The sequence below is a fragment of the Montipora foliosa genome, chromosome 3, assembly GCF_036669935.1.
Source record: "Montipora foliosa isolate CH-2021 chromosome 3, ASM3666993v2, whole genome shotgun sequence".
NCBI classification, from domain to species: domain Eukaryota; kingdom Metazoa; phylum Cnidaria; class Anthozoa; order Scleractinia; family Acroporidae; genus Montipora; species Montipora foliosa.
Window position 1 is genome coordinate 32,935,893 of NC_090871.1, and position 10,000 is coordinate 32,945,892.

At 42.3% G+C, this 10,000-nt stretch overlaps 1 protein-coding gene across 2 annotated transcripts in view; it reads right to left on the reverse strand.

The window, feature by feature from the left end:
* The window catches only part of LOC137997322 (DNA repair protein REV1-like), a 37,783-nt gene that overhangs the window by 20,024 nt on the left and 7,759 nt on the right, over positions 1-10,000 (reverse strand). The window contains exons 2-3 of one of the 2 annotated variants that reach the window (XM_068843248.1): positions 2,415-2,631; positions 461-537 (exon numbers count right to left, since the gene is read on the reverse strand). In XM_068843248.1, the coding sequence (XP_068699349.1) occupies positions 461-537; positions 2,415-2,462 (125 nt within the window). In that variant the 5' untranslated portion in view covers positions 2,463-2,631. The remainder of the gene's footprint in view (positions 1-460; positions 538-2,414; positions 2,632-10,000) is intronic. The other variant, XM_068843247.1, reaches the window with a different exon arrangement.

A 10,000-nucleotide genomic window follows, 5' to 3' on the forward strand; every position in this document is an offset into this window, starting at 1 on the left:
ATATCTTAAAAAAAAAAAAGCTTGGCGACCCCCATTTTCTATTGCTAGAAAGTGATCACTAGGGTAAGACAAAACTCTTTGAGAAGTTTCTTGCCTAGAGTTAAAGCTTCCTTAATTATTCTAACTGAGTTTCAATTTCGCGTGTTAATTACCATCCAGTGACAAAACATGGTGGTCACCTAGTTTGTTCTTGAGATTTAAAAAAAATTAAAGACAAAATATAGGGTGCTTTCACGTGGATAGCCTGTTGCAATGGTAACCTATTAGCTCACATTATTGAGGGCATTTAATAAAGCAATAATAGCTGTTTGGCATGGTACCATATCATGGCTGCTTTGTGAAATAGTGATACAGAGGCAACCGTTCTAATAGTGCAGTTTATTGAAAGTGTAGAAACTGGTCGTTCATGTTGCAACTCAAGTGCTACAGGAAACAACACAGAAGATAAAAGCATTAATACCCTTCCTGTGATCTTGATGGAACATCCTCTTTAAATTGGGCATCCAATTTTTGTATCTTTGCCTGCATATATTCACCCTAGTATAAGACATTGAGGATGTAAGTTTAAGAGACTTATGAAGTTTACGAAAACAGTCAGCTGAAAAAGGTAATTTGATTAGCCAACTAAACTGAAGGGACAGCAAAAGGAAAGCCATTTCTTCACAGAATGCAATTACTTCAGCAAAGTCGTTGGATACCATTTTGAGAACGTTTTTGGGAACATATCAACGTAACGCTGGGATTTTTCTTTTTCCAAATATGTGATATCTTTGTCGGGCAAAGTGAATATAATATTTTCATCTTTCACATGTTGAATCTTTCATTGATGTTGTCAAAGTCACGGACATGTCACAATACTATTTGTGCTTCATGCTTGCACCCAAAATCATGCTGCCATTGGTGTAATTAATTTGAATCCTATTTTTAAAAAAATCAGTATAAAGTGGCTAAGAGATATGAAGACAGTGAGACTAATGGCATCTTCCTCCAATCAATGTGATCACTTTCTTTCCATATGGTTAAATGCAGTTTAACCTAATTAACAACAAAGAGATGCTGGTTTCCTGTGCGTTTAGGCCCACAACTATAGCAGTAGCTTATAACCGTCAGCAGGTCACTGCCATGTGCACAGGCTCATGTAGGCCATGTGGTCTCACCGTAGCGGGCATTTTGAGCTACGTTGGCAGAGTGTCGTTCGGTCTTTGTTTAGCGGTTTTCGATTTTTTCCTGCCTGTCGTTTCTACGACAAATAATGTCTCCCTCGACGAACAATTAGAGATTCCCGCTGGCTGAAGCATGAAAGAAGCAGGAAACAGATTTCTCATGCATGCTGGGAAGCCTGGGTCATGGCGCATGTCTGGCTTTGACACATGCGCACTTACCGCATGCAGTTTTTGTCTTTCGGTGCCTTAGTGCAAGCTTTAAAAGTGCCGTGTGGTAGAATTTTTCAAAAATATCTTCGCAAATATCATCAGAAGTGTTCCTAATTCGACTTGCCATGCCTCGAATGTCAAGTCAAGCGCTCAGACGCCTTGAAGCACATAATGCTAGCCCGTAACAGTCTGGATCAAGCAGTCGACAGCGCGATTCTGCACGACGTAAATCAAGACTAGGAAATCAGTCTTCGAGAGGCTCTAGTCGTCACACAAACGCAAGCGATGAAGACAGAGTACCAGCTTGGGCTCAAAACACTACTCGATACACAAAACGATTTGCTGGAGCACGAGGTAAAGGAGACAGGAAAACTAGCGAGCAAGAAACGGGAGCGTTCCCCCATGCCCGAATTCAAGTACAAACGAAACAAGATTCAGTTTGACATTAACAAAAGTGTCATGGAAAAGATTGAGAATGCTTTGGATATGTCAGACGATGAAGAACGGCTTGCTACTCTGAATGAAGGTAAGGACAGTTTAGTCCAAAGTAACAAGCACAAAAAATCGCAGAGAAATACGGTTGGGAAACCGTTGATTGTTACGTGGAGAAGCTACCAGCTAGTCACTCAGACGACGACAAGAAAATATGTGGCACTATTAAAGAAAGCAAAGCTGTGAAGGAAGAAATACGGAGAAGCACGAGAAGTGTACTTAAACCACAACCAGTGCAATCTAGATTAGCCCCCACCCCCCAAACTTTGTCCCTAAGGAATTTGAATGATATCAATTTTCGCCAAAGCGTATCAAAGCGCCCAGGGGGTCCTTCTAGTTCACATTCCACGTGTTTTCTTTGCAGTCAAAGAGGACAAATCGCCTGCGTTTGTAGATCGCCCGTCGCCAACAATGAACCAGGTCGTACTGTTATCAACTAGTGAAGATGACTGTTTGAACATTTAAATTAAAAATGTACTGCCACTTTTGTAGCAAATGGCTGAATCCGTGTAAAGAGGTAATGCATTTACTGTGATCCATTTCTAATACCAAAAGCGACATCCCACATCGCAACAACCATGAAGATGGCACTGTCATTGTCCCATTGTGTGCACCATGGTGGCCTCTTCTTACACTAGATGGGCATCAACCTATGCCTTGGATTGTAGACTGGTTAGACATTCTTTTGGGTGGCGGCACTTTCATTGCAGCAGTGGAACCTACATCCTTGTTTGGAACAGGCACACCATCATAAAGAGTCCTTGCCCTGTCCACAAGAGGAGGATGTAACAAAATCATTTATGTAGTACATGGAGACACGGGGAGGCTCCGCCCGAGTTGCGACCCCTTACCCTTTTATATACCATTTTAGGCAGAAAAGATACCCCTTTCGTACACCTTACATTGGAAAATAATGAAAGGCCCTTTTAAATACGTAAATGACGGATTTCCCTACCCTTTCATATACTCCAACTCGTGAAATCCCTACCCTTTCATATACCTGAAGCATGAAAAACAAACCTCGAAAGTTTGGCCATTTGAAGTAATCCCACACATAACACATAGTGAGATGGCGAGGCAAGCAGGCATGAAATGTTAGTTTCTTTTTGCGTGGAACTTTGAAATGATGCAACAGAGACACTAATCACTTCGATGGTTAGGATTTGGTGTGGGACACGATAGTGGATTCACGGGGGTGAGTTATGTTCAGTTCCAGCTTCGATGGCTAAGCTGACAGGAATAAAAAAATTATGCATTCATCGCATTATGTTTTTTAAGAATTTACCTTTGTGTATTAAAATTGTCATATATATGCACTTAAAGGTCGGTAATAAAACAGAATGAAAGTGATTTGAGTGTGGTTTATTAGCTGCATCAGAGGCAGTAGTCATTTCCACCGTTTATGATTATAGGATTTTATCTGGTACGAGCAGTTAGTTGCAGAATGGTCACCACTAAATGATGTGATTCTGTTACATGCAAAAACGATTCCCGATGGGCGTAACGGTCAAGAACCTACAATCACTGAAGGGAGCACAAGGAAGATCCAGTTACTGTAGCTGTCCCCAAGAGATCTGAAGTCAGAGGTTCAGCCCCATATGAAATGGGCAGCGGCAGACAAATCAGAAAGCCAGTCAAACTAGATTTATAGCAAGCCAAAAGCCTACTCATGACATTGAGAACAATAGGCTTTATTGTGTTTAAAATCTTTATGACTTTGTAGTTGTTAAAAGAAAAAAAAGGGGGGGGGGGGGGGGTGTTATAAATCTGAATTAGTCTTAACCAATCATAATAAACCACGTTGGTTGACTTGTGATCCAACATGGTGTGCGTGTGTTGATAAGTCATTAATTCCTTCTTTTAAGTTGCACATGATTCCTAAAGGATTTTTCCATATTCTATTCGATTTACTGGTTAGTTTGAATCACAACATAACACAGTCCTTGCACATGGACTGATACACATACATGTAATATCGATTGCAACGATAACACAGTGCCAAAAACCTACTTTAAGCCAGACTAGGAACTCCCCGCAATTCATGCAAAAACACTTACCTTTCTTATCGTCATTTTGTTGTCAACTGCACGGCAAGCCCCACCCACACCATTAACACTAAAAACAGTATTGTCAAAACCATTGAGAGCCCCTAATTTGGCTTTTAAAATTAGGGTTTTGGAGCTGTATTAGCAAGCCCAATACTATTTACAGCTAGGGGTTTCTTATACCCAATTAGAGATTCAGTGCCAACCTAAAAAGCACATGTAATGATCACTTCCGGTGATTGCGTTGTGTTACCTGTCAATCATGTAATTTCACGGGACACGTCAGAGTAGGAGAATAGTAAAAAGGAAAACAGAACAACACTGAGTATCGTGCGGCCTTTTCCCTTTAACTATCGAGATTGTTACACTGGCAACGAGGATAAAACACAAAAAAAGAACATTCCAAATTCAAAGCAAGTACAGTTGAGCCGACAAAATAGCAGAATCAAGACAAATCAAGTCAGGTTAACTACCAGCATTCGAAGCAATGACAACTCTACCGCCCTTTGTCTTGTTCGACCTTTCCAAACACCACAGCGCACTTGGCACTTGATGGAAAAAGTATGTTTCAAGATTCCGAAATCTCCTGGTGGAGCTAAATATCACCAACAAGAAGCGACAACGGGCCATTCTGTTGCATTACGCAGGTGAAGAAGTGAACGACATTGTTGACACTTAACTTGACGCTGAGGCAGAAGGAGATGAAGATACGCTCAATAAACTAATCACCGCCCCTACAAATCACTTCACTCTGAAGAGTAACGTGGCCTATGAAGAGTACAAATTCAGGCAGGCCAAGCAAGAATCAGGTGAAGACATTATGACTGACTACACCAGGCAGAAACATCTGCACAAACTTGCGAATTTGCCGATATGGATCGCGAAATCAAAAATCAAATCGTCCAACTTTGTTCGTCGACGAAACTACGCCGAAAAGCATCAGCCTATAAGCCTTTCTCAATTACGGCAAAACCCTGAAGCTTACCAAAACACAAGTTAAAGATTTGGAGAACTCAAAAGAAGGCACCAACAAACTCGGAAAGAAAAACGAGACATATTCACGCAAATCGAGGAATGGACCCCAGCATGGTGGGAAGCATTACCCAAGGAATGGACCATCCGGATCGCATCTGGGAACAACAAAATGCCGGAATTGTGGTGGCACGTATCCACATAATGGTGGGGTGACGGGTGGTCCCGCCTATCAGAAAGAGTGCAGAAACTGTGGCAAGCTGGGACATTTTAAATCTGTGTGTCGCAGCAAACCGAAGGCAAGACCTCGCGAGCAAGAGTCGGGGAAAACATGACTCTGGACAAGTACTTGGGTGCACTGAGCTACAATGACGATGAAAGTACATTCTATTTAAGCATCAATAGCATTCACGACACAAATGCCAAGAACACAATGTTCAACATACAAATTAATGGCACCTGGTTGGCTTTAATGACTGATTCGGGATCTAGCATCAACATCCTTGACGAGCATGATTTCAATTCGCTTAAAAGTCGACCCCACCTTAGTGACACCACTACGAGTCTATCCCTACCAGTCTAAGACGCCCTTGAAGGTGCTTGGGAAGTTGACAGCAACTATAATAACAAAGACTGGGGTCACCTCACATGAAACAATTTGCGTCGCCAAAGGAGCAGGTGGTTCACTGCTAAGCTGGCAAACCTGACAAAACCTAGGGCTCATATCTGTTACAAGTCCATTAGCATGCAAGTCCAGTCCAAAAATCGAGCAACTAGTGCAGCAGGAATACGACGACCTCTTCACCGGTCTTGGAAAGACCACCACGTACAGCTGCAACCCTCTGCCCAGCCCCACCGACGAGTTCCATTCCACGTCTGTTAGCTGCTTGAAGATCAGCTAGCAAGAGACGAGCAGAATGGTGTTATAGGGCGTGTTGATGGCCGATCCCGTGGGTATCACCCATCGTCGTAGCACCTAAGCCTAAGCAACCAGGCAAAATCCGCATGTGCATCGACATGAGACAGGCCAATACTGCGATCCAACGCGAACGGCACATTACCCCAACAATCAAAGAAGTTATCGCTGATAAACGGTATTTAGCAAGCTTGACATGAATCAAGGTTACAACCAACTAGAACTTGCTCCGAAGTCGAGATACATCACAACGTTCAGCACACACATAGGCCTAAGATGATACACACATCTAAATTTTGGAATACTATTCGCGAGACCCTGAGTGGAATCCAAGGAGCGTTGAACTTGAGTGATGACATCCTAGTGCGCAGGAAAACACAGGAGGACCATGACTCGGTGTTACAAGAGACCTTTCAGCGCCTCAGAGAGAAAGGTCTCACGCTCCACCGTAACAAATGCACGTTTTCACAAAACAGCCTCGATTTCTTTGGTTATGTGTTCTCAGGTAAAAATCTCTCAGCTGACCCCAAGAAGGTTGAAGCGATCACCAACCTCCCATCGCCAACCAACATTGCCGAAGTGCAAAGCCCGCTCGGTATGGCCAACTACTGTTCCAGATTCATTCTCGTGTATGCGACCCTAACACAGCCCCTATGCGAGCTGACCCAGAGAGACAGCCCGTGGGAATGGAGTCAAAAGCATGAGGACACTCTTCAGCAGCTTAAAACATCCCTTGTACAAGCCCCAGTGACTACCTACTTTGATCCCGATAAGCACACCCTATGCAAGCAGGTCTCTCACTCCTGTAGAGCAACGCTACAGCCAAACCGAACTTGCCATCATTTTCGGGTGTGAATACTTCCACCTGTACATTTACGGCAAACCGGTGACTGTCATCACAGATCACAAGCCATTGCTATCGATATACAACAGTCCCAGGTCAGGCCCACCAGCATGAATAGAGAGGTGGACTCTACGACTCCAGCCATACCAGGTGACAGTCCTGTGCAATCAAGGCAAAGGAAACCTGGCTGACTACATATCCAGACATCCTGAGAAGTCTACGCTAACCAGCAGTCGACAAGAACGCATAGCCGAGGAGTTTGTTGACTACATCGCACACCCTTCTAGACCTAACGCCCTCAGCCTCGAGGATATTGCAGAAGCAACCACCAAGGATCCAGCTCTTCAGGCAGTTACCGATGCTGTGCGCACCAGCAACTGGTTCGAACCATCAAAGCGACTAGACATCAACCAACACACATACAAAGCATTTGAAAAAGTCAAGGAAGCATTGACCCTTTGCAGTTCATCTGGCATGATCCTGAGACACAGGCAAATCATAGTCCCTAAAGCCCTACACCAGACAGTAATCAACCTCACCCCTAAAAGCCATCAAGGCATAGAGAAAACAAAGTCACTCCTATGGGAAAAAGTATGGTTTCCCGGCATTAACAGTGAAGTGGAGAAGAAAGTAAAGTCATGTCTTGGGTGTCAAGTGACAACCTTAGAAACCAAGCGTGAGCCACGCAACATGTCACCACTGCCAAAGGAACCCTGGTAACAGATTAGTGCTGATTTTAAGGAACTGTCAGTTAAAGGATACCTACTTGTCCTCTATGATGACTACTCTAGATACCCTATTGTGGAGTTCATACCTTCAGTGTCTACGCCGGTTGTCATCTCCACAAGATATTCGCAGAGTTCGGCGTACCGGCTCAAGTGCGTACCGACAACAGCCCGCCATTCAATGGGAAGAAGTTTAAGTCCTTTGCGAAGAGCTCAGGATTTGACCACCAAAAGATAACCGCCAAATGGCCGCAAGCAAATGGAGAAGTAGAACGGTTCGTGCGCACGATCAAGAAGATGATTGAAGCGGCTATTGTGGAGCACCCCCCCTGGAAAACATGAGTTACATGATATGCTCCGTAACTACAGAGCAACCCCACATTCTTCAACAGGCAAGCTGCCAGCCACAGTGTTATTCAACAGACCAATGCGTATCAAAGTTCCCAATGTGCCCAGTCCTTCAGGAGACCCGGCATCCATTAAGCACCAGCTGGTTAAGGCAAAGATGAAGACCTATGCTGACCATAGAGTGTATGTGAAGCCGAGCAATATCGCAACAGGGGACGAGGACCTTGTCAGGCGTAACCCCTCGCGCAGCAGCTCTGGAACCCCCTATAACCCCAAACCCTTTGTTGCCACAAACCGCAAGGGTACGATGGTTACTGCTGAGAGCGAATAATAAAATAATAATAAATAATAATAATGTTTATTATCTCGTGATAAAAGAACATATCTGGAGTTACAAATATATCAAATTTAAGAAATTACAGCTATAGCTATATCAATAAAAGTAACATCAATAATCTACCAACCTAAATACTATATTTAAAAATTAGTCTACTTACATACGAGTTTTTCAACCTTTCAGTATTAACTGATGGGCGCTTTACAGATGTTTTCCTTAAGTTATAATTTGTTTCCTTTTCTTTTGGTAATATGCAGAAAATAGGACAAGGACTAATAGAGCGTGACTTATATAAATTCAAGTCTGATTCTTCTAAAATACTACGAATGTCTATTTTAACCGATATATATTTTCTTTTAAAACTTGTCTAAAAATGATTGTATAGCAGTGAGATCAGAGTCAGACGCCCCATATACAGACAGGCCATACATGAAATTCGGTAAAACTACTGTGTTAAAAAACCGGTCCACCCCTTCCTGACACATCCCTTCTTTTCTTAGCGATCTTACAATAAAAAGGCACTTATTGGCCTTCAATAGTTTCGTGAAGGTTTTATTTACAATTACTTTGAAAAGTAACGCCCAAGAGTAGTAATTCATTACATTGTTGAATGTTGTGAATTTGGGCGATATTGTCATTTTAATTACTCTTGCGAAAGACCAGCTCCTTACACTTTATGGGATTACATACCATTTTGTTATTATTTGTCCATGTTAAAAACTCGTCCACTAGATCTGTGCGGCATAAGCCGTTACTCCAGATAGGAACCATAATGCTGGAATCATCGGCATATTTGAAAAGAGCAGGTTGGTTACCTAATACAAGCTCTAAATCGTTTATAAAGATGTTAAATAAATATGGGCCACTAACACTTCCTTGTGTTGTCCCTCTATTAATCTTTTTCCACTGACCCTCAAAGCTACTGTAAACAACTCGTTGTTGACGATTATCAAGAAAGCTAAGGTACCAATTAATAATGTGGGGATCTAATGGTAATCGCTTAAGCTTATTGGATAGCATTTCATGGTTAACACAATTAAACGCTTTACTGAAGTCCATTGCGAACAGGCGAACAGCTTTACAGTTCGGTTTGTCTACTTTAACTGCCAAAACCACCCTGACAGACCTATAGTAGCAAATGCACAAAAGATGATGGTGGGCACTACCACTACTGAAGAATAAATGCTATACCGAGTAATTGCATTGTGACTAAACTTGATAGACAACAAATGCAAGGAAACGATGTTATGTGCTTGTAATATTTCGATATAAATCAATATCATCTTCCGACTAAGGCGGGATACAAATACTGCGAGATTGTGCAACAGTATAATCACCTGAAAGTGAAAAACAAAGAAACGAAACTGTCAGGAGAATAGGCGGAGTTCTCTACTGGCTTTTAAGCCATTGTTCAGAAATGGTGTTAGACGCTTAATATGGTAAGCTTCTTTATATAGTAATAGATTCCAGTTATCGTCACGATCTATTATGTTAGTGTTATCACACACGGTTTGGGCGAAGAATTCTTTGATTACAGTAGTAGATGAAATGTTCTCATTTGTAAAAATATCCGGTAAGTTGTATAAATCTTGTATGTGTTTGATATTATCACAATCGCGAAGATGTTTATATATAGCGCTTTCTTTGTCCGTGAGTGCATGTTCTTGTGTTCGGACAAACAGAGTTCTATTCGTTTTGCCGATGTACGAAGAATTACAACCAGGGCAGATGAATTCATAAACAACATTTGATTGGCTTAATTGTGGCGTTTTGTCCTTAGTGCTTGTGAAGAAACACAATTTTGTTGTCTTCTCTTTTATTCGGATGTCAACATTCCGATCGACGAGACATCTCCGAAGTTTACGTTTAAGCTTCTTAACAAGTTGTGTTAGGTCACCGACGAATGGGATGGTAAGCCAAATAGTGGGATGCTGGTTGTTGTGTGAGG